Raw genomic sequence first — 26,358 nt, 5'->3', positions numbered from 1 at the left:
AACCGGAGGCAGGGGAAAAACACTGGGAAGAACCTGCTTACTGCTGCGGGACGTCGCTATGGGACGTCATTTAAAGTGAGCGGCAGAGCAAAGAAGTTATTGAATACGTCTTAGACACAGTAGCACCGGGGATTGGAGGTGGCAAAGTTCGCCTTGTAGCTGAGATGTGAACTTATCCTTCTGTCTCATCGCTTTATCGTTGCAATGCCACCCTGCCCTAGTGGTGCCGGCTAAACTGGCTGCGGGGCAATGTGACTTTGGGGCAAGTGAAATGCTTTACAGCGCCTTGCACTGAGGCCAGTATCGCGACTGATGGGATGTGGCGCCTGGAAAAATAGAGTCCGTCTGGGACTTGTGAGGTCACAGCCCCTTGTGTCCGTTTGCTTCACTATGTTCGTCGTCTTCATCTATTTCTTTTACTGTTTGACGGGCTCCTGCGACACCTCTCCGCGTCCCATTTACGAACAGCATCCCTCCAAGATCCACAGCCGGAGCTCTTTGGTCATGCAAGACGGTGTCTTGAGACAGGTTGTTTTGGACACAAGTGCACAACCCTCACCTGGCAGGGGCATCCCGGTTGTCAACAACTTCGGCAAAAAGAGGTTCCCGCAAGCCATTATCATCGGAGTGAAGAAAGGGGGGACCCGAGCGCTGCTGGAGTTCTTACGCATTCATCCAGACGTACGCGCTGTGGGTGCCGAAGCGCATTTCTTCGATCGTTTTTATGACAAGGGACTGGACTGGTACAGGTAAGGAAGACGCTTACTTGTAAAGCAACAACTTACCGCTTCTACAATACAGGCTGTGATTTCTGTTCAATTTGTGACAAGTGGAGGCAGTTTAGGACTTGTATTTATACATTTATTTCTTGGATCCCATCTCGTTTCCCTGTGGGGAAGAATTGAATGTGGGCGTTGGGGTTCGCTAGGAACTCAATATCACTGTTTTAACAGACAGTCCCAAAGCAAACTGACCTGGTGTAAGTAGGACGAGGGTGCTCTGTCATGGGTTACCCAGTGCCCAATGTTGTCAAGCTGACCACCACAACTTGGCAGGGATTACGTTTTGAAGGGTGAATGGGAACTGGCTTGAGTAAAGTGTTTTTTTTCCGCGGCTGTCACTTAACTGCCCATGATGGTCATTGTTCTGGAGAAGCTTCACTAACACATACTGTACCTATCTTAAAATGTACAGTAGTTTAGAGTCGGGTCTTTTCCCGGAGGCCATGTCAACGGGCAATTTAACATGTTTATCGTTTACCAGTCTGCCTAATAAAAACTGAGCTTGGTAAATGACACAGTTTAATAACGCAAAACAGATTCTACATTGCCTTGGGGACATTTTTAAACATTGGGCGGCGATAAAAAATGCTGTTAAGACGTTACAGTACAACGATCGGATTAATAAATAACCGAGCTCTATTGCATTCGAGTTTAGTTTACATTGGCTTCAATGTTTGGTTGTTTTTTTAAGGGCCGTTCAACGCAACGCAAAATAAAGTGACCTGAACAAACTTTTAAGACCAGTCGCCTTAGTCTAGTACCAAGTCTGCAATGTGACTGCATTCCGTGCCAAGGGTGCGAGTGGGCATAGCTCTTAACGGCAATCGAGAAGAGTACACTGACCAACTAAATTTAAACCCCCGAAACTGCTGCAGTCTCGCTATGGAGCTTTTAAAAATCGTACAGGAAGGATGAGTCGCTGTTCAATAGCACAGCTGCTTTGAAAACTGTGGCGATGCATCCCCTTGGGTGTGTCTTTTGAGATGTTGGCAAAATTTCACGAATTTTAAGTTTGTGTAAATAGTAAAATAAACCGCCTCCTTCCGTGGGCCCTGCCAGTTTTCACGAATGCTGCAAATTTGTAATCAGAATGGAGAGTCTTGCTCGGGTTCGCTTATTGGACACACCTACACTGCAAGCCTATTTAAACACAAGGACTGATTTATTATGCCTTCTTGTGAATCAAGAGACGTACGGGGGTGCAGTACTTGGCGTTAAGCTTTCTCAGCTCCAGCAGGCAGGCTTTGAATCTTGTCCTGTCACTAAGTAGTGTTTGCACTTTCCTGTGTCTGGGTTTTTCTGCACTCTTATAAATAATGGTTTGTTAATTGCACTTTACTGGGTGGTTCCCTATAGAACCATTGCTTGATAAAGAACCATTTCATTCTGGAATTGGTTCTTTGGGCTTTGTAAAGGTTCCTAATATGTCAACAAAACAGAAATCTTTAATGTATAGTAGGCTACCTAGCAGAGAGATGAAGAGAACCTGAACTTAGAATGTGCAATTGCATGCAAGCAACCGTTTTTTTTAAATCAGGAAACCACTGGAATTTCACAAGTATGTTTTCATCTATTCATGACTATTATGGAGCCTGTTACAGATCTAAATGCTATAGGACCTACATAAGGATGGTTGTTTTGGGAACCAAAAATGGCTCCCTTATGGCATCACTTTGAAGAACTACTTTGGCACTTTTATTTTTAAGAGTGAGTGGTTATCCTCCCAAACCTTGCAGCCTGAATGTAGCCCATTGTGAGTGATTGTGCGAGTGTGCCTTGCCAAGTATGAGCAGCCCATCTGGGTCTGGGTCCCATCATATTCTGGGATAAACTCAATAAATTTGATTGAGGATTTACAAGCACACGTGTTACTCCAGACATAAAGATTTTTTATTTATATATCACACTTATTTAGCTTATCTCCAATTTAGTTTTCTTTTTTATGTTATACCTATCCAGCTAGCTTTGGAAGACAAATAGAAACTAACCCTGGCATACTCACACATACCCTTGCCAGACTAAAGTCAGCCACCGGTCACATCACATGGGGCTCACCATAAATGAGGGGCACGGGCATATCTTCTTATATGTCAAGCGTCTACATATTCTTCCTATATTCATGCTATGTATCGCTGGGAATTCAGTATACCCCATAGTCCAAAGAAATGCAATCAGCTGGATAGGTGATGGCCTGCCTTGACTCCACACCAAAATGGAGGCAACTGAAATACGGAGGTGTGTGATGAAGTGGTGTGATAAACTCACAAAAATCCTCAGAGTGTACAGTACTCCCAACAGTGTGGGTAGTTGATTTAGCCTAGCTAAATGACCAACGGAGCCAGGTCTGGTGATGGCGAAGCACCCACTGTATTCATGTGATTGCTGGCACCTGATTTTGGGACGGCTTCCAGTCATGACCATGGTATTCAGATGATCAGTCATGTTGAGATATCATTTAAAAAGCAATTTCAATTGAGCACTATGTGCAGCATATATAATAATAAAATATCTACCCTCAAAATCAGTGATCGACTTTGTATGAAGCTGTTCATTCTGCTTGGTCTTTCTGTGTCTCTCCCATTTTGGTGCTCATTATATTACTTTCCTTCCAGAGGCAGAGTTGTTCAAATAAAGGTACAGTTAGGTCCATAAATATTTGGACAGAGACAACGTTTTTCTAATTTTGGTTCTGTACATTACCACAATGAATTTTAAATGAAACAACTCAGATGCAGTTGAAGTGCAGACTTTCAGCTTTAATTCAGTGGGGTGAACAAAACGATTGCATAAAAATGTGAGGCAACTAAAGCATTTTTTAACACAATCCCATCATTTCAGGGGCTCAAAAGTAATTGGACAATTGACTCAAAGGCTATTTCATGAGCAGGTGTGGGCAAGTTCGTCATTATGTCATTATCAATTAAGCAGATAAAAGGCCTGGAGTTGATTTGAGGTCTGGTGCTTGCATGTGGAAGATTTGTCTGTGAATAGACAACATGCGGTCAAAGGAGCTCTCCATGCAGGTGAAAGAAGCCATCCTTAAGCTGCAAAAACAGAAAAAACAAATCCGAGAAATTGCTACAATATTACGAGTGGCAAAATCTACAGTTTGGTACATCCTGAGAAAGAAAGCAAGCACTGGTGAACTCAGCAACGCAAAAAGACCTGGACGTCCACGGAAGACAACAGTGGTGGATGATCGCAGAATCATTTCCACGGTGAAGAGAAACCCCTTCACAACAGCCAACCAAGTGAACAACACTCTCCAGGGGGTAGGCGTATCGATATCCAAGTCTACCATAAAGAGAAGACTGCATGAAAGTAAATACAGAGGGTGCACTGCAAGGTGCAAGCCACTCATAAGCCTCAAGAATAGAAAGGCTAGATTGGACTTTGCTAAAGAACATCTTAAAAAGCCAGCACAGTTCTGGAAAAATATTCTTTGGACAGATGAAATCAAGATCAACATCTACCAGAATGATGGCAAGAAAAAAGTATGGAGAAGGCGTGGAACAGCTCATTATCTACAGCATACCACATCATCTGTAAAACACGGTGGAGGCAGTGTGATGGCTTGGGCGTGCATGGCTGCCAGTAGCACTGGGACACTAGTGTTTATTGATGATGTGACACAGGACAGAAGCAGCCGAATGAATTCTGAGGTGTTCAGAGACATACTGTCTGCTCAAATCCAGCTAAATGCAGTCAAATTGTTTGGGTGGCGTTTCATGATACAGATGGACAATGACCCAAAACATACAGCCAAAGCAACCCAGGAGTTTATTAAAGCAAAGAAGTGGAACATTCTTGAATGGCCAAGTCAGTCACCTGATCTTAACCCAATTGAGCATGCATTTCACTTGTTGAAGACTAAACTTCAGACAGAAAGGCCCACAAACAAACAGCAACTGAAAGCCGCTGCAGTAAAGGCCTGGCAGAGCATTAAAAAGGAGGAAACCCAGCATCTGGTGATGTCCATGAGTTCAAGACTTCAGGCTGTCATTGCCAGCAAAGGGTTTTCAACCAAGTATTAGAAATGAACATTTTATTTCCAGTTATTTAATTTGTCCAATTACTTTTGAGCCCCTGAAATGAAGGGATTGTGTTAAAAAATGCTTTAGTTGCCTCACATTTTTATGCAATCGTTTTGTTCACCCCACTGAATTAAAGCTGAAAGTCTGCACTTCAACTGCATCTGAGTTGTTTCATTTAAAATTCATTGTGGTAATGTACAGAACCAAAATTAGAAAAAAGTTGTCTCTGTCCAAATATTTATGGACCTAACTGTATGTCCTGCTTAGTCACCACCTGTAACTGTTACTGCCTATATGTGGAAGGGGGCCACATTTGGACTTTTTGCAAATGATTGCACATGTGACACTATCAATTAAGCAGTACTGTTATTCTTTAATTCACATGGTTTTGTGTTGTCTCTCCACTTCTGTATTATGTTTCTCGTCACATTACATGTTTTAGTTTGCAAGTTTTGTTTGTGGCTGTATAAATAGCAATTATTTTCCATTAGCTGCACACATTTGTCATGGTGCACATTAGTGGCCGCTCTTTTGTCCCACATGTTTTTTTTTTTATGCCGCTGTACTTTGCATTGGTAAATAACTCTCAAGTATAACTCAGAGGTTTGAAAGGTTAAATTTTAGATTTTCACTTATTTGTAGTCTTTGAAGAAGTTTCCGATACCCAGTATGTGAACATACACACCTGAGGATTTAAAATAAAATAACCTTTTTTATAAAAATGAAATAAAAATGCACAGAAAAGTAAGCACAAAGATAAAAAAAAATGCCTATTCCCTTTCCCCTATGGGCTTTTCTGACACAGAGCTGCTTGAAGGACCTGCATTCCTGCTTTTTCTTTGGATTCACCTGCAAACATACTCTTGTCTTCATGGTGGATACACTGCCTCTCTGCTAGAGCCCACCTTCCTCCTCCATGAGTCTGAGACACTGGCTACTTTGTAAACTACACAGCAGGGTCACTTCTAGGGTTAGACCACTGAGATGCACAGAGCTAGCACCTCCTGATTAATTTTGAGTGCATTACACTTTAGAACCCAGGTTGGAATATTTCAATAGCTTTCATTCTCTGCCTATCTGTTTGTTGTGTGGGGTGCCACTGCTGCCACCCTGGCAGTAGGTGATGTTGGCAATTTCTCAGCTAGTATGTGGAAACACTCCTACAAATAGCACAAGCTGTTCCTGCATAGCCAAGTGCTGATGTTCTCTTAACCCCCCCCCCCCCCCCCCCCCCCCCCAACTCCCGTGCTATCGCCTATCACACTGAGGAGATCTCTTAAGTTTGGTGATGCACAAATATATTAGCCCAGACATGGTCCCCAGGCTGCCAGCTACTTTGAGGGACTTTCCCATGTGGCTGTCTTTACATTTGAGCACATCAAATCTTGTCACCAGTTTCAGTTCTACACACCATGTTCTTTGGCCAGGTCACCATGCACACCTCATTAAAAACCCGCATATTAATCTTTCCTTGATTTCTCCATAAACCCCAATCCTCCATGTTGGTCCAGACACAAAGGTCACCAAAGCTTTTTGTTAACATATGAAAAAAAGGCAGCCCCTGATTCCAACCTGTCTGCTGATTCAATTATAGTCCACTGATGTGATTAGCATGAGCAGCTTTATGCTGAATGATTGATCAACTGTGCCTGTCAACAGTCAGCTCATTACGAACGATTGTCAGTCCACCCTGGATTTCAGTCACTGCCATTGGCAGGACATTCAGCCTTGTGCCAATAAAATCCACTTTATTGACAGCAGACAGTAAGCAGAGATGACAGCTGAATTCTCTGGAGCCTTAATGACATGGCCAGAGTCCTGACCCTGACAGACACACAAGGGAGAAGTTGCAAATCAGCTGAGGTCTGGCAGGAGTGCTTCATTGAGAGGCATGGTCTCCCCCCACCAAGGGGTGTCTGCCCAGTCTGAGGCTTGTGAAATGAATAGACAACAAAAATGCAACTCTTATGTGCCAACACTGTTAAATGCATGGACACTTGTGGTGGTTTGCTTTCCTTCTGGAGGCTGAAGGGTCACAAATGCAGGCACTTCCTGTAGTCATCAGCTGAAATGTCACAAATTGTTGTGTGACTTCATAGTGGCATAGTGATCTGGAATGGTGCCTCACAGCTCAAGAGACCCAGATTCAATTTCTAGCCTAGTTGCCGTCTGTATGGAATGTTCTCCATGTGTCCACATGGCTTTTTTCATCAGTCATTTTCCTATATTCCCAAGATGAATTTGATTGGTATCTCCAAAGTGGGTGTATGTGTTTGTGTACTTTGTGAAAAACTGTTGGTTCCTGCCTTCCATCCAATGTGGAATTGGAGAAGATCAGAATTGAAGATCAGAATATTTATGGATGCTTTCCTTCACATTGCAGTCATCAGCCATTGAGCTCACAGGGAGAAGCAGGAATCAGAAAGGGAAGAAAAAGTTATTAGGACCCCAAATAAAGGTAAAACCTCAGGACAAAAGGGAAGTAGGAACATAGTATACACCTTAGGAACTTCGGAATTAGATAACATCCCCCACTTAAAAAATAACAGACACCCTGAGGTTATTATATGCTTTGTAGATCTTGGCTATTAGCAATCCTTGTCTCCTGTAAGCCTATGACTTTCGAGAGTCCCATGACATGATCTTCCTGTGCCAACCTTGCAGTTCCATCATCTGCCTTTTAACTCTTATATTTGAATTTTGTTTACTGGATAACACAAGGAAACTAAAGTTGATATCATGTTGCACACCTCCTAATCAGAAGGGTTGTCACACTTGTCGACTGCAGTTGCTGATCTTGTTGCCTGACCATGTCAGATTTACATGACTGAAAATTGCTGGCAATGTCAAGTTTAGTGACTGAGTATTAACCTTACAGCACAGTGGTGATCACCCATTTTTTTCTTACAGCCAAATAGCATGCTGCCTGACTTAGACAATGCTAAACAAAGGGTTAACAGGTATGGTGAGTTCAGTCCTAATCGATCCATTTTTTTTTCTTCCCTTCTTTAAAACATGAAACATCACTCAGATGAGCTTCTCTTCTGTTTATGAGGTATAAAACACTCATATTCTTTAATTTTCTTTGCTGCATTATATGCATTGTACATCTGGAGAAGAACTTATTTGTTATCAGCTCTCATGCACACAGAGCCTACCCCTATGACTAAAGAAAAAAATCACACTGTTTGGTTTAGTTGAAGAGAGTCGCTGACTAGTCGGAGGGAGTCAATTGGCATGTCACACTAGACAACTGGCCTTTATGGAATCAAGCCGATGATTACCTTTGACTTGCTAAGATTATGTAAATTAAGGCTATGACTAAAAATCTCTGGAAAAGTCATCAAATGGGACATGGCCTTAAGATGCCCCTTTTTGGTGAACCCTTGATTGTCCACTCTTTGTGTCAATGTGACAAAAAAATGGTCATTTCCACATTGCCGGACAAAAAGTGAAAAAGATTAAAGGTTTGTGGCACAATTAGTTTATATGCACTAAAGCACACTTCACACAATCCTTTGTTACACTCCTAATTACCCCCTCCACCCCACCCCAGCACAGGGTTCCATTGCGTTGGGCCTGACAGCTCAGCACTGACTCTGTAAAGCTTTAAACAATTACAATCAAATGTCACTTTATTTCATTTTTACTGTTTACTAGTTTGCTGTCAGTAACAAAATGCCTACAAGTCTACAGAGAAAAAAGCAGTAGAATGGCATCTCGTAGGTTGATCCAGTGTCTGTTATTGTAACAATAAATAAAGTTTCTGGCTAACAACAGTTCATTAGAGATGCCAGCTAACTGACAAAGTAAAGTCAGCTCTCTCAAAGGTGCAGCTAGTTATATCAGGCTGAGTTGATGGCTGTCTGCTAACTAAAGAGTCCCCCCCCCCCCTCTTTAGTCTGATGTCACACAGAGTCTGACATTACAATGAATGTGCCATTCTTCCTTAATTTGATATTTTGTGTGTGACATCACAAAAGGCCAAAATATTTAGGTCTGACATGAGGATAAGTCAGCCTCTTGTGTCTGACACTCAAGTGTGGTATCTGTCGTAGTCCGTTCCTGGGGTATGACGCACTGAATCTGACATCACAGTCTGCTTTTTTGTTATGAATTTGCATTGAACCCACTTACTGGATTATGACAAATGTGTTCTGAGATTTGTCATGTAAGGAAGAAAGAAGGTTCAAGGTAAGGTAGTTATACTCAACTAAGCACAGTGTCAGAAAGGGGTAACCAATTACATGTTGATTAGCACATGCAAATCAGAATTCAGAATTTTACTGAATTCTGTACACATGACAATAACGACCTATTAACCAAACCTGTTAACCATTCAAGTCTTTCACCATTCTAGTCATGTGTACTCTTACGTCACAGTGAGTCCGTCTCACCAGCTTGATATCACACAGTGTCTATGAAGGTCTGTAGTGATTTTAGGGGATAGCCACATTCCTATCACCCTGCAGCCTCTCTTGTTGGTAAGACTCTGCCCCTGTCCCTACTCACAAGGCTCTGTAACTAGTTTAAGATTTTATCAGAGTTTATTTCCTCCTATGATCCCAAGTTCCAACATTCTATTTGTTCTTTCAAAACACATAAATCCTATGTATGATGTTAAATTGCATCTGGCACTGCAAGCGGTCCTCCAACTTGCAAGAAAATCTTTGGGGTTGGTGGCAGGATTGATACTCTAGCCACCATAAAAACTTCATGCAGCTCTGAAATGGCAAACAGGACTCCTTTCTGCTCTCAGGTGGATTATCTCTACAGGAGCCACCCATAGGAAGGCTGCTCACATTATGAAGGGGATGGGGGAAAGCCCTCAGGTGCCTCATCCCCGGAAGAGGCAAAACTGTCAGAGAGCCAATGGGGTCAGGCCTGTTAGGAATCAGAACTGATGTGGTGCTGAGGCGTCACCTACTGCACGGCAGCACTCCGGTTCCAATTTGAGGCAGCCCATCCGGGTAGGTGCGTGGAACATCTTATCTCTCTGGTATGATGATCATCTTCCTGTGCTGTCGGAGGAACTTTATAAACTCCACATTTCAGTGGCGGCACTCTCTGAGGTGTGCAGACCTGGGACTGGCCAGAATTCTGTATGTGGGTACACCTTTTATTGGTCTAGTTGCTTTGATGGCTGTCATACTCGGGGAGTAGCTGTGGCTATGGTGGATCAGCTCCTTCCGATGGTGTCCGATGTTCCTCCTTTTAACGAGCGTATTATGAGACTCTGATTAAGGTATTCTCTGGGTGACTTATCTGTTGTGTCAGTGTTTGCCCCGACTGTGGTGAGTGGTTGATGGGTGCCCGCGAGGTGACACTCCTCTGGTCATGGATGACTTCAATGCGACCACTGGCACTGACAGGGCTGGCTATGAGGATTGTGTTGGTCCCCATGGGTCTCGTGACCGTGGTGAAAGTGGCTCCATGTTCCTTAACTTTTCTAAAGGTCAGGGGCTGCAGATCACTGGATCCTGGTTCCAGCAACCTGAGCCGCATCGTTGGACTTGGTACTCCAATACTGGTTGGTGTGGTGAAGGAGATTGATGACATCCTTGTGGGCAGACGCTGGAGACACCTAGAGAGTTGCAGGGTCTACAGAAGTGTCCAGTTTGTGAATTCTGATCACAGACTTGTTGCTACTCTTAAGATCCAGCTTAGGTCCAGTAAGCTACCATCTATTAGGATAATGAGGCTGGACCTGGCCATACTCCAAAATCAGGTTGTTTCTAATGAGTTTGCACATAGTTTGTGTGAGGAACTTGCAGACTTGGGTGTGACTGCCGCTCCTAGTGTGATGGAGACATTCCATGACAAGACAACAAAGGTTGCTGAGGGCTGTGTTGGTGTTGCTGGTGTTTCCAGAAGGAGATGTTTCATCTTGCATGGCATTCTGGATATCTTTGAGAGGAGTCACAATGTATGGCTTGATGGCAACTCTAGTCTGAACTGGTAACTGAGAAGAACAGCTGCACAGGCTATGAGGACAGATAAGGAGGTGTTTGTTAGAAGAATCTGTGAGCAAGGGACACACTATCTAAGGTCTAGTGACCCATGTCCTGCTTACTTAGGAATTGAAGCATTACGAACATCCAAATCTGTTCCTGAGAGAGTCGCAGTCAGAGCAGGTGATGGAACGGTCCTTAGAGATGACGCTGCAATTGTGACCCACTTTGAGCATCTGTTTAAAGATGATCCTCTGGCTAGGATGTTGGACATTCTTGGGTCCATGGTTCTTGAAGCTGATCCTCCAATTAGCTGTGAACCACCCAATGTCACTGAGATTGCACAGGACGTGAACCAGCTGAGGGGAAGGAAGGCTGCAGGAATCTGTGGTATTCCGGAGAGAACAGTTCCAGGTTGTTGGTAAAGCTGTCCTCCTTGCATTGCAAGCAATCTTTGCTTCCATTTGGAAGACAGGCATCATCCCAAACTGACTGGAAAAGAGGAATTGTCATCCCTGCCTGGAAAGGGAAGGGTCATTGCCTGGATTAATGCAACTACAGGGGGATAACACTGCTCTCGGTGCCAGGCAAGATCATTGCTAGGGTCATTCTCAATAGGATCTGTGATCACTTTGTTTACTTACCAGTGACCGGAACAGTCTGGTTTTATGGCTAAGAAGTCTACCATAGACTGCATCCTGGCACTGAGGGTTCTCATGGAGTGTAAATGTGAATATTGACAGAGTTTCTTTGCAACCTTTATCAATTTTTGCAAAGTATTTGACTTGAGTTGCCCTGTGGGTCATCCAGAGACTTTGCAGGATCCCCCTGAAATTGCTGGGTATCATGGCTGGCCTGTACACGGTTTCAGTGAATGCTATGCAGAACCTCTGCGTTTTTCCCAGTTGATTTTGGGGTTTGTCAAGCGTGTGTTCTTGCTTCTACTCTGTTCAATGCTTGCATGGACTGAGTGTTGGGCAGGGTCATGGAGTTCAGTGGCTGTAGGGCATCTGTTGGTGAAGAAAGATTCACTGATCTCGACTTTGCTGACAATGCTGTGATCTTCATGGAGTCAATGAAGGCTCTGACTGGGGCTCTGGAGAGACTGATCAAAAAGTCTGAGTGCCTGGGCTTGTGAATATCCTGGATAAAAACGAAGATCCACTCCTTTAATAACCTCTTGGGTACAACCATCGGCACTGTCTGTATGTTGAGAGATTCTTGACCTTGTCGAGAGGTTTACTTACCTCAGCAGCAACATTTATGTCTCTGGTGGCTCTTCCTATGAAGTCAGTAGACAGACAAAGGACAAAAGCCCAGGTTTTTAGAGTCCTGTTGCTCCCTGTTTTGCTATATATGGCATGGGAGACATGGAGGCTATCCAGTGAGACATAGACTGGACTCCTTCGGTATTGTGTCTCTTTGGAGAATCCTTGAGTACCTCTGGTTTGACTTTATGAGGAATGTTACCTGCATTCCGAAGGAGCGACAGTTCCTATGGCCATTTGGCGTATTTCCCCGAGGGTGATGTAGCGAACAGGATCCTCATTGCTGAGGACCAGAGCAGCTGGACCAGGCCAAGGGGATGCCAACGAGGGGTGGGACTAGATCATGTGTCGGCCTTTGTGGCTGTTGTTCTCCGAGCTGTTTCATTGTGTGGTGGGTGAGACAACATGCTGTACTAGTGCATGCTCCCCAACCTGACCTGCCCTTTTACAACACATGTTTTTGACTCCATTTTTTTTACTTGATTCTTCCTTGATTAGTATTTGCATTCTTGTTAAGCCCACCACTTTGTTTATAACTACATTTCTGCCTATTTCTGATGCACGTGAGCACCAGAAGCTGAGTTCTTCCACACCTGATTAGCACTCTCCACCTGTTTTAATGACATCACGGAGTTGAGTGTCTTCCATTACTGTATTGACCAACAGCATTGGTGGCTACTGTAGTACTAACATTCAGAAAAGCCCTGGGCACCAGCAAAGTAACTTGACAGTTAATGGACAGTTGAGGGTAAGCATTAAAGGTGAACATCCACAAAGCATTTGCAGGATGAAATTAAGCACAGAAGAGACATCATAGTAAAGCTACATACAGTCAACTTGTTGTGTCTGACATCATCCCAGGCCTACATCTCAGGTCTCAGATCACAAGTTTAACCATTCACGACTGACTTCATAAATTGTTGTGATGGACATCTATGGATGGGTTTTATTGGGATGTGGTGCCAAAGAACACGACATTGGTGATATGTTTTGTCTTGAAAAGTCTTGGAGTCAGTTGGAGAAAATGCCCTGAAAAGTGTTTCCAAGAATCAGTCTGCTCAAGGTAGAGATACTTGCTGCAGGAGACATTGCTGGCAATAAGCTGGCCAGGGGAAGGTGCCTGCTTCCATGGGCAGTGGACTTTGCTGGTGAGTAGCTGATTCTGCAGATGTTGGAATTCCTCATTGCGTGCCAATTCCAAGCGGGAGCTGCTGTACCTCGTCAGCTAATTACAACACAGCCATTTGAATGTGTCTGTAATTACTGGTGTCCCGGCAAGTTGCAAACCCCGCAGAAAGGTAAACACAGCTTGCTTGCTGGAAAAATGAGAAAGTGCCTTCTGTGAGTACTCATTACCAAAATGTTTGTTTTCTTCTTTTGTGATGGGTGGCTCTCTGGGGGCTGTATTAAGCTGCCTGCTTTCATCAGCATTTTTCTTGGCAGATTACTTAGAATTCAGAGTGGCCTGCTATAAAACCAGCAGGTGAGGTGGCATGTTGCCAATGGTGGGCATAACTGTCTCCTACTGACACAAAATGCCATCCAGGCACAGAGCTATTATCCAAAATGGAGTTGTTCTCACTATAAGGGGAGTGGATAGGAAGTAGTAGAACTGCACTCCGAATCAAGGAAAAAGTCAACAGAAATCCACAAGGCATGGTGTAATCATGGTATTCTTTATATAGGCAAATTTATACAGGAGACAAGAAGTGATTATTTATAGCACTAAATCAAACCATTATATTTAGATCCTATACTGTATACTACAGTCTGATACTGTCAGCTGTCAGTGCCTTGCAATATTATATGTTGCAGCCTGATCATTTCAGATTTCAACATCCTCCAATACTACATATGCAGTCTAATCTTATTAGATTTAAGTGTCTTACAGCATTACATGCCCCAATCTGATCCTTTTAGATTTCAGTGTCTCTGCAATATTACACACTACAATCTCATCCTGTAAAATATCTTTGGCCCACAATATTACATGCTACAGCCTGTCAAGTCTCAGCATCCTGTAGTGTTTAAGTACTGCAGCTTGATCCTATATCCTAGATGATATGTTAGTGTCCTACAGCTTTACCTCTTTTAAGCTCAAGTGTCTGATAATATTATAAAACTGCAGATCAGTCCTATCACATATCACTTTTCACAAACCCCATCATTTCTGTCAGATGTCTGTGGCCTGTATCATTATGCAATATAGCCTGACCTAACTGGATTCTGAGCCTATCGTATCTCACAATCCTGTAGCATTAGATAAAGCAGCCTAAACCTGATAGATCATGCCATAGTTTTGATTTCCCTCATTGGAGTCTGAGTCTGTAACATCTATTTGTACTGAACCATTACTTTCAGTATACTGATCTTGTTGTATCTTGGTGTATTGCAGATTTGTGTCATTGGATTTTTTTTTGTTACAGCACATCGTCTGGCACCATTACATTTTTCAGCCTAAGTTCATCAATCTTCAGTATCCTACCACTTTAAATGTAATGTAATGAAATGATTTAGCAACAATAAAATGAGAAAAAAGGGGAAGGAGGCTTTAAAATGCCACCTAAAAGGATCAGATCTGCCCTTAACTGTGTCCTAGGCAAGGTTTCCAGCCTATACCAGCCCACAATGCAGTGAGGTGTAGTGGTTAAGGCTTTGGACTTCAAACCCTGAGGTTGTGGGTTCAAATACTGCTACTGACACTATGTGACCACAAACAACTCACTTGACCTGCCTGTGCTTGAACTGGAAATAAACAAAGAAAATGTAAATGATTGTATCATAAATGCTGTAAGTTGCCTTGGATAAAAGTGTCAGCCAAATAAGTAAATGTAAAATGGGACTAAGGCAAAACCTAAAACAACAAAATCCTAAGAAATCCAAAAATTGAAATCATGAACAAAACACAAGAGTACAAAAAAATCAACATTAAAGCTGCTACAAGAACAGCAGTTTCTCCATTTATACTGGTGAGGCTATTTACAGAATACATGGAAGTTAAAAATAACAAAGAAAACCAAAAAAAAAAATAACATAACACAACATTACATAATAATTAATTAACACAATATCTAATAAATAAAACACAGAAAAAACAAAAAACAAAATGAAATGAATCGCACAATATGAAAAATGATATTTATATAAGCACAAAACAAGAAATAAACATGAGCCAGAGCAACAAAAACATTCTTGTGTCATAACAAAATATCTTACTCTGTTACACATTACCATCTTGTAGTACTGCCAAGAGACTGAATGCTTCATCTGCAGGAGAATGACGGATCAGAAGATGAAACGTATGTCAGAACCACACCTAAGTCAAGAACAGAACATCAAGCCAACCTTTTGTCAAAGCAGAACGCAAACTAAAGTCTTAGTTAAAAAAAAAATCTGTGAAGGTAATTTTTGTATATTGTAAACAATAACATGCTAAACTCTCGAGAATGTTTCCACACACTTGGACAAACTGTCCCACTGTAGAGCTGGTTATACAGTATATGATTGATAATACCATATGACATGCCTTTTGGGACACACCTCCTAATATCCAGGTATCACGTCATGATACAATGACTAATAATTATTATACAATAATTAATTTGTATAATACTGGGCCAATAATTTATAACAAATCAAATCATATATTCAGAATCTTCATATTCAGAAACATAGAAAGCTGATCAGAAAGCCCATATGAAGAATTTCTGAAGCCTGGAAAAAATTATCAATGTCCCGAAAATCGTAACACTGGTAGAGGGACATACTGAGGCCCGGTCCTGACAGATTTTAATATGCTGCAGTTTCCCACTCCACCAGTGGTCTTACCGTATTCCGATTTTTTTTCATCTTATTATCGTTTAGACTTTTTGTTTGGTATCTGATGCATACACTAAATTGCAATTTTAACTCTTCTGATTTGTCCCTGTCAGGTTGCAGTGTTTTGCAGCTTTACATTTCTGGAGGCTGATGCTTTTATATCCCAAAAGTCCAGCACCATAATATACAATAGTCTGTTCGAATCAGTCCTTAGCACTTTATAGTTACCTTAAGTCTGTCATAGAAAAGAATATGGATTTTTTTATCTAATAAAAAAACAGAAAAGATGTTTACAGAATCCTGTAGCATGACATCCTGCTACCTGATGCTGCCAGATGTATGTGTTCTGCAATATCTCAGAGTCTGACATTTAAAATTCCAAAGCATTTCAAATTTTTTGGAGACATGTCATATATACGTACATTTTTTTTCTTTTAATCTTGATTTTCCTGGTGTCTAATATTTTCTGAACATATTACTCTGTTCATTTGGTGCCTGATCTATTAATGCCTCAGTATCCTCTGGGTTTAATTCATTGGGTCCACATATCTCTGTTTTCCAGAATTACCTGCTTTTGTCTAATCTTGTTAGATATCAGTGTTTTTAAAACTTTAAATCTCAGAGTTTGCCCTAGTGCAAAACTGCCACTTTTATGCCACTATCCATATTCTGCATTGATATTTTTTTAGAATTTAATGCTGTCAAGTTTCAGTGCTGTGCAGCTTAACATTGTTGGAGTCTTATTCTGTTATTTTCTATTGTATTATTTAGTTACATATAAGTATCTGACCCTAATAGTGCTGAAAATCCAACCACTTTAAAGTGACCAAAGTCTGAAATGTCTTACCATCCTTTAGCATGGCATACTTCAGACTGATTCTGCTGTATTTCTGAATTCTGTAACTGTACGTCCCAGTGCCTTGCCTTATCTAATACCACCATTTTTTGCCTTACTATCCTTTTGCTCTTCTTCTTTGACAGATCATACTTTTGAGCCAGATCCTGTCAGACTTCTCTGCTCTGTATTTTTACATGCTAGAGTTTTACACTTTGAAATCCTCCTTACTTTGTTTGCTCCTTCGTTTTTGGTGTTGGATATTGTTATAATAGAATATTCTGCATCAATAACTGCTCGGAGTCTGGTGCTGTCAGTTCTTGTTATCCTGCAGCTTTAACTCAATTGAATTTAACATTTTTACCTCTTACTGTACTGAAACATTGCATATTGTAGCCTCATCCTGTCAGATCTTAGAACCCTTCAACTTAATATTCAGGGCTTGAATTCTTTTCGGTATCTGAATTATTTTAAATGTCTGAAAGTAGCCAGCCTTATTAACCTATGGGCTTTCTGTGGCATTTGGCATCCCACATGATGAAACTGCTACATGCTGCGGTGCGGAAGCATTACAGCATGTAGATTGAGGTCCACCACAGGGGGCTAGAGGCCCTCTTCTATCAGGCACTCTTAATGAGTTTGAGTCTAGAGGAGAAGTCTCTTTGAGAGAACTCCCAACCCTTCTGTTTTACAAAAAACAGGGCGAGAAAACCACAAGTATTACATTTCCCATCTGCCTTTGCTTTCCCTCTAGATTTTCACTCAAAGAGAAGGACACATGGAAGCACTTTCTCCAGAGTAATTTTAGCAGACAAAGCTGACAGCTCGCCTGCTTCCCTTATGTTTTCATGGGAGGCCTTTTGCAGATGTTATTCGTCACCTCACTGTACTCATTAGTGGGACCTCCACACCTCGAATATCACAGACATCACAATCAGCCTGCTGCAGCAGAGACATCTTGTATACAGCCTGGTTTGGCGATGCTGAGAACTCTCCAGGCCTCTTGAGGTGCATTTTTCTGGAGATGTAGAGAGGAAAGCAGCTGATTTATTGCAGATGGAAATTCCTGTGGCTGGTTGTCCACTTTTCTCCAAGGCAGGCTTCCCTGCAAACTTGAATATTTATTACAAAGTTTTGTGAGATGTATTGTGAAGGGACCCACCCTCCTGTTTCCTGCAATACAAAGGCCCCCTAAAAAAAAAATGATGTGTTCATCTGCACAGTATTAAACTCAGTAGTTACCTACTAGGGTTGAATAGTGACTATTTGCAAGTCTCATCTACACTAAGTGACCAGTTCAACCACCTCTGCACCAAACCTGCATAGTGAGCAGTGCAAGTCCCATCTACATTAAGACCTTGTACATTATTACTGCAGACCTCATCTTCTTTAAGACCTTATATTGTGACCACTGTACCAATGCAGTCATATATACAGTACATGGTCATTGCAAATGTTGTCTGCTCAGAGAGCTTATGTATTGAGCAATGCCAGTTCTAGTTGTACTGAGAGTATATGGAGACTGCTAAAGTCATCTGCACCAAAGTGTATCATATGTCCATAACTGCCCACATTGGTAATACAGTTTTAAAATGACTACTGCACAATGAATCTTTGTTATGACTAATGACTACTGCAAAAACAATTACAAACCATCCTTTTATTGACTAACACCTGCTCTTTATATTGAATTTATATCATGGAGAGGCCATGTTGGGTCTGCTGTGAGGCTCTGTATACTGAACACCAAGTAAGTTTCCAAAGGTAAAAAGCAACAGATTTAAGAACTCTTTTATTTCTAGAGCTATCAGCATTTTAAATTCTGTTACTTGTGGGGATGCTGCTAAATGTTAAATTCTGTATTATTATTTTATGTACTGTAGAAAGTAATTATTCTTCTTTGTATTGATCTTGCGTGTGTGTTTATGCAATAACATTGGTTGTCAAATGTTGTGTCTTTGTTTATCTATTGGATCTCTGTAACAATGTCTTCTGTTTTTATACTTTCCTGCTGCAAACAAATTCCCTCTGGGATAATAAAGTCTACCTAACCTAACCTAACCTAACTACAGCAGCATTTACTCAAAAGTGCAATGACCACTGTAGAGCCCCTATATTCTGAAGTGTTATATAATGACAACCATAATCCCTGTCTGCTTCACATAGTGATGAGTGCCATAACATTTATTCAAAAGCCAGTTAATGACAAATACTAATCATGACTTCTCCAACTCCTTATATAATGACCACTGTAATAGAATGCACATGAAAGCCTCAAAGTGGCCAAAGCAGCAAAATCTACAACAAAGTTTAATGGTGACTACTGCAATTAACTTCTACACTCGGTCTTTTTGATGACCACTGCAATTTGAACTGAGGCCTTATGACAACCGCTCTTGCTTTTTTCTGCACTGAGGCCTTATAATGACTACACTGAAAATTTACGAATTATGACCACTGCAGATGCCAACTACATTGTGGCACCTCTGTACACTGAACCACTAAAGTGACTGTTACAACTAAATTACTGAGACTTTTGTGCAATATGATTAACATCAGATGCTATTTCACTTCCTGAAGTATTCATGTAAGCAAGACACATAGTGATGGATATAAATAATAAGAACATCATTGGAAAGGATCTTTTAGTAGCCTGCCTTATTTAAACCTCAGATATTTACTTTATGTTGCTATAGGTTGTTGATGTGCATGTTACCACAATGCCAACACTGAAAGGGCTCACTGATGTCTTCAGAAAGAAGATTATAGATAACTATACGTATGGTAAGGGGATATAAAACATCTGCAAACAATTGGAAATAAACCATTCAATAATCTGGAAGATTATCTACAAGTTGAGAAGATTTCAAACAACAGCCAACTTGTCCAGGCCAGGCCACCCCAGCAAGTCCAGCCTGACAGCAGAATGCAAAATGTTGAAAGAAGTCTCTATGAACGCCAGAATTTCATCATGGGAACTACAATTAGCACTTGACACTCTTGATTTTAAACTTAATGACCCTACCAATAGAAAAAAACTGCAGAAATCAGATCTACTTGGGAGATGTGCCAAGTGGAATTATTTGCTGTTCAGAAAGGCCATCAAGGCAACACTAAAGTTTGCCCATCAACAAAAAAAAACATGAATCTGGGATAAAAAAAAACATGGCAAAAAACATGAATCCGGGATAACATGGTCTGGACTGCTGAAACAAAACTTGACATGTTTGGCAAAACACAAGGACAGTATTTAACCAAAAGAGCCTGATACTAATTGTAAAGCATGGTGGTGTAAATGTTATGGTTTAAGGCTGCTTTGCTGCATCATGGGCTGTGCAGCTCACCATTACAGAATCCACTATGAATTCATCTTTGTATCAAAGGGTGCTTGAGGATAATGTGAGATCATCTGTCAGAAGATTGAAACTCAACTGAAAGTGGACCTTGCAACAAGACAATGGCCCTGAACATACCAGTAAATTCACCAAAACATGACTGAAAAGAAGGAAATGGAGTGTTCTGGAATGGTCAAGTCAAAGCCCAGATCTGAGTTCAATTGAGATGTTTTGGGAGTCGTTGAAATGAGCTGTGCACGTAAGACACACCTCAAACATCACACAGCTGAAAGAATTCTGTGTGGAGGAGTGGGAAAGAATCTTCTCCCAGTAAATGTCAGAGATTGCTAGACAGTTACAGGAAATGCTTAGTTGAGGGTGCAATACCAGCTATTAGAGCCAAGGGTGGACTTGCATTTTCCAAAGATGGAAATAGAATATCTGTTTGTTTTTCATTGAATAAATTATCACAAAGTCAAATTTCCATTGTTTTGTTTTTTCTAATTACATCACCTTTACCTAAAGATACTGTTTAAATGAAGATGTAAAATGAAGATCAAATCTTGTTATGTCCAAATACTTTGAAAAAGAAAAACATTTCATGGGGCGTGTTTACTTTTTCACATGACTGTACCTGAATTTAGGTATGACTCAAGAAGAGCAACCCTTGAGTTTACCAGTCATCTGACTGAGGTGAATAAAAATGACAATTGTTGCCAATCTCTACACAGACTGAGAAATCCCCTGGAGAGGTGGATGAGACACCCTGACATAAGGAAGGGTGACAAGCCAAGGCTGCAGGTGATTAGTGAGGCTGAAGAGGGGCCCAGCTGCATGTGATTCATGAAGATGGCTTTTACTGCCATGAAAGAGTCCCATTAAAGTCCAAGACCTGTTCTTTACAGCTTCCATTAATATTGTGACAGTTTGTCAATTCCTTGACCTTTAACCTCTGACATGGGGAGTTCTTCCTAATCAGATTACAATTAAAAGATCACATAAATCTTAACTGGAGCTAAGGTGTGCATTGGGGAGGTAATGGGTGGCTGTCCTTGAATCCCTCTGGACCCAGATCTTTAGCAGTAAGGATTCAGTGTCATGAGGCATTTTCAGTATGTGGCAGAGGGTTAAGTCCTCTGGCTACTTGGGTTTGGAGAATAGATAGGGCACTGGCTCTTTGGACCACAGAATACATTAGATCCAGATGGTAATGGTCAGGGTATATGGAGATTGTTCAGTATGTTCAGTATAAGTATTTGGAGGGGATATTGGATGAGCCTGGCATTTGTCAGAGAATTTAAGAAAATCAACTTGTTGTGTGTCAGAGAGTCTGTGGGGGTGACTGGCATTTGTACATGAAGAGGACATAGAATGTAGATTGTACTGGTCAAAAAATGTGTAAAAATCAGGTTTATCAAAAGAGTATGTGGGTTCAGGTTGGCACTAGTCAGAGACAATGTAGAGTGAAACAATCAACATTAAAAGGGGTCAGAGGTTGTGCTTTGTAAACTATGGCTCTTGACAGCTACATGCTTAGAATCTACACCATCATAAAGGTTACTGATTTTTAACAACTAAATAGTTTTTAATAGGACCTGTACATATTGTTTATCAGAGCTGCACAGATAGGTGTCCCTGCCCATTTGTAGATCTTATCAGTTGGATTACATGAAAGTTCAAGCATCTCTGGAAGCAGTACCCTACCGATTCTGTTGAGTGTCACTGTGTGTCTGGTGAGCTGTCAGCAGCATGTGACATGGTGACCAGAGAGCTTGACTACATGGAAGCAAGGTGTCCCATGGCTAGGGTTGCTGCTGTGGTATTTACTGATTTCATCTGATAGCCATGGTTTTTTAAATACTTGGGAACTGAACAGACACTCATTTTACACTATGATAATGCACAAAGACAAATTTACCAGCCTCCAAGTCGGGCAAATGGTCCGCAGAATCAGGTAAGGAAGTGTCCTGATGTACGTGTTTATAACTACAGCCTCATACTCCAGTTTCCTTATGGAGTTCCTGCTAATGTACTCAGCATGGCAATTTAGGCCTGTCTAGGAAACAGCCCTGTGCAAGACTAAATGGGAATGGTTAGATACCCTGTCATAGGAGTATGGAGGCAGCAATGCCTAGAGGTAACTGACCCACTTGAGTGCTGTTGACATAGTCTCACAATTCCAATGAATCGTTGCATATGACAAGGCATTTGCCAGTGTATGCCAAGCGGTATCATATGGTATACTAGTAGAGCCAAGGTGAATTAGAGAAACAAAGTAACTTGTTAAAAAAAGTAACTACTGTATATAAAAAACACTATCCTGGTCTTCCTAAATGATGGTGTCCAGTTAACTTCAGAAGACAGTATCAAAGATGACCGTAAGGGTTATTTCAAACTTTCAATATGCAATATGCTTTCTCAAGGCATCAGATATTATTTCATATTGGAATTGTTTGTCTTTGGCTTTTGGGCCAGAAAAAGGTATCATGTTTGTTGTTATGGACAATACTCACTCATACTCTCATAAGATGATACATATAAGTTTCTTGAACTGGGAAAGCTGTCTTGAAGGCTAATCCTAGCTGGGTTGTTTTTAGAGCCCTATGTGCTATTATGCTGTCCTTTGTTGGTGTTGGATCGTCATATGTCCAGAGTTCAAGGGAGGTGTTCTGAGGCCATACTGTCTTGTGGTCTTGACACGAATCAAAGTATCTTAGAGTCTTAAACATGAGGGTAAAGGAAACTATTTCAGAGACTTAGCATAGCTGGATTGGTTTCAGGATGTCATGTGCAATTTTGTCTCATATTCATAGGGGGCATCTTGGAGTTATGAACTGGAAAAAGATGTCTTTGACTCTCAGAATGAGAATCTAGACTAGAGAAGATATCTTGGAGTCAGCCTATTTGTATTTCTTTTATCGTCACTTGGAGAGTAAAGGGTGTTCTCTTAGACTGTTAAATTGAAGAAAGCAACTTTGGGGTATTGAACTGAAGGATGTAGTTGGAACCCTAGACTGAAAAATTAATTTTGGGATTTTTTCTGGGGTTCTGTCAGGATCAACAGTTGCAAGGAGATGCCTTGAAACCTAAGTTTTTTTCAAGGTTTTGGGTTGCTGAGGAATCTTTATTGTGTCCTTCCTTTCTATTAAGTTATACACCCACCACTGTGACAGTTCTGAGGGATCCAAGTGTCTCTCTCATGTTCAACAGCAGCGCCAGGCCACACAGAGCAGGCCAAAGGCATCGGGTGGCAGCAACTCCCAGTGTACGTCAGCCTTTGGCTCTGAACCACCTTCATCAGGCCTGCAAGGACCACAGCCTTCCGCTAATCACAGGCTCTGCAATGTCCTGGCACATAGAACTGCTTATTAAAGCTTGGCAGCTGTCATGTATTGTAGCAAATTATCTTGCAGTACATCATTTTCCAGCATCAAACTCTGTTTTTGAACTTTTAACTTGTTTTTTGCCAAGACAGCCTTCAGAAGTGTGGCACAAGCTCCAGAGTATCAGTGCTGGGGCAGTGGCCCTCACCACAGTGGCTTCAGCACCTACACCAATTCACTTTGTACCAGAATAATTCTGCTCATTAATGCCAGGCCAAGTAATCCTAATGCTAATGGATTTGGTCAGGCCCAGCTCAGTAAAGCATCACTGGTTAGTCTGTAGTGCTTCTCACTCCCGCTACCTGGTGGTAGATGGGATCAGAAGAAACATCTGCAAAGCAAGGGCAACTGTGAGCAAGAACATTTGGTTTCTAGTACCATGAAGGTCACAATTCTTGTCTATATTATGAGTTGGAGATTTTATTTGTGTAGTAAGTTCCAGAGTTTCAGAAGATGAGCAGATTTCATCTCCTTTGTCAGACTGGTATGTCCCAAACTGTGCAATTAGCTTCCTCTCCTCCAAACCTTTCTCACCTCTGCCCTTTCATTATCTTCTTTATTTAGTAAGTACCAACACTGGCCACAGCTGACAGCATTTTTTTTCTCCCCTAGAAACCTGATGCCTAGGACTCTTGATGGCCAGATCACCATGGAGAAGACACCCAGCTACTTTGTGACCAAGGAGGCTCCTCAGCGCATCTTTCGTATGTCCCGGTCTACCAAGTTGATAGTAGTGGTGCGAAACCCTGTGACTCGAGCTGTATCAGACTACACACAGACGCTGTCCAAAAGCCCTGGCCTACCCTCCTTCCAAGAGCTGGCCTTCAAAAACCTGAGCAGTGGACTTGTTGACACATCCTGGAGTGCGGTGCAGATTGGTCTCTATGCCAAGCACTTAGATATTTGGCAACAGTACTTCCCACAATCACAATTCCTTTTTGTCAGTGGTGAGAGGTTGGTCTGGGACCCTGCAGGTGAAATGGATCGTGTCCAGGATTTCCTTGGCCTCAAGCGTCTCGTTACTGATAAACACTTCTATTTCAATAAGACCAAAGGCTTCCCATGCCTAAAAAAGCCAGAGGGCAGCAGCCGGCCCCGCTGCTTGGGAAAATCCAAGGGTAGGCCACACCCACACATCTCACCTCAGGTGCTTCAGAAACTGCAGGACTTCTACAGGCCATTAAATCAAAAATTCTACCAGATGACGGGCCAGGACTTTGGTTGGGATTAACAGTTCACATAGGCCACATTCAGAACATTTTACAAATTCAGCAAACTCTGCTGTGTACCCCTGATGGCTATATGGCCTGTTGGTTCTAGTTCTGTGGCCCATCTTACATGAAAGAAGCATTTACGCAAAAGAGTGAAGAAGAAAATTAATATGCATGGCAGAGTTAACTGCCAACTTACTACTTCATTCCTTCCTCTTCCTTATCAGTCATGTCCTCCCCTCCTTGATATACAGTATTCTATGAAGGGCTATCAAATGGACTTCTGAGCTTCATTCTAGGTCAACTCCTACCCACCCTAATATAAGTCTTTACTCTAGGTGTTTGAATGCTGCAACAGAAAGTCTCTTTAGACAAGGTGCAAGCCCTCCAACCAGTGTTGGCCGCAGTTAGCAGTATCTCCTAGCTTTCCAACCAAGTGCCTCAAATGGCCAGGAGAACATAGGAGACTTTATGGTGAATGGGAGCAGACCAAATCAGCAGGAGGCTAGTGAGTAGGTAAGGAAGAGACCATCCGAAAGGGAACTGGTGTGAGTGTGGGCAGGGGATAACTGGAGTAAATGGTCAAAGAACAGACCAGTAATGAACATCAAAGTGAGTGAGATTAGAAGAAAAAGCAATGGGCTTTAAGGTGATTGAGAGGAGAGATGTGCTGGGGAAGCTGGTGCAGGTGAGACAAGCAATTTCATTGGTGCCAAAGGGCAAAGAAGAAAGCATTGAAGGCACTGGAATGAGTGGAGGCAGAATAAAGCAAAAAGGGGATAAAGAGGGGTAGGTATCTGAAAAAAAAAACCTCTGTGACAGTGGAGACAAGCAGATGGCATTGGGAGTAAGTAGAGAGTTCAGAAAGCACCAAAGTCTCTGAAGAAATAAGCATGAGTGGTTGGGCAAGGCCAGAATGGAGAGGTCAGATGGCCCTTGGGATTGAGTAAGTGTGCAACTGAATAGCAGAAATAGGCAACAGTGACAAAAGAAAGTATAGTTAATTAAAGCAGAGGATCAACAGAGGTGGCCTGTCTATAATATTTATTTTCTATGCCACTGTTTTGCCAGTATATTGTTAGTAACAGATGCAAGGTAGGAACATGCCCCACAGGGGGGATTGTACCACCACAGGAGCACATCCCATTGACTGCAGGTCCATTTTGCATTTCCAGTCAAACTAACCAGATCACTTTGGACTAGAAGAGAAGACCAGAGTCCCAGCTGGGAAAAGTGTGAAGAATATATTATCTCCGTGGTGGATCCCGCCCTACCCATGACTTGAACCAGGATCTATACTAATGCTGTATATAATTATTTTTTATTTTAAAATATGAAAATGTTTCTTGTAACTGAGCAGTAAATTTTGTATATATTTTGCATATATTGATAATATAATAAAGTATTATTTTTAAAAGTACTTTAACATCTGGAAACCTTTAATTGTAATGGGTGAGAGTTTTGATCAAAGCTTCTGCCATCAGTAGCAGACCCTTTTTTTTTTGCAACTGGAGGTTTGCAAGCTACCAAATGCAAGCTACCCTGGCCCTCCTACTAGCTACTTTGTTCTAAGCCATTTATTTTTATCTGCTTATCCAAAGAGTCAAATGTAGTAATAGAATTCATATCCATTCATAAACACACTCCATCATGGGTCTTCATGCAACTCATAACACAAGCATTTGAGCCCAGCAGCCACAGAACCATACAGAAAGAAACAAGAGGCTCAGATTGCTGCAC

General features: G+C 41.7%; 1 protein-coding gene across 1 annotated transcript; it reads left to right on the top strand.

Moving 5' to 3' along the window:
• Positions 1–26,038, top strand: LOC114660867 (heparan sulfate glucosamine 3-O-sulfotransferase 6-like). Its single transcript, XM_028813838.2, has 2 exons — positions 1–749; positions 24,020–26,038. The coding sequence occupies exons 1-2, from the start codon at positions 313–315 to the stop codon at positions 24,636–24,638; spliced, it is 1,056 nt and encodes a 351-aa protein (XP_028669671.1). The 5' UTR covers positions 1–312; the 3' UTR covers positions 24,639–26,038.
• The last annotated feature ends 320 nt before the right edge of the window (positions 26,039–26,358 follow it).

Source organism: Erpetoichthys calabaricus, chromosome 11, assembly GCF_900747795.2.
Source record: "Erpetoichthys calabaricus chromosome 11, fErpCal1.3, whole genome shotgun sequence".
In the NCBI taxonomy this organism is placed as follows: Eukaryota; Metazoa; Chordata; class Cladistia; order Polypteriformes; family Polypteridae; genus Erpetoichthys; species Erpetoichthys calabaricus.
This window is presented reverse-complemented; position numbering and strand designations above follow the sequence as displayed.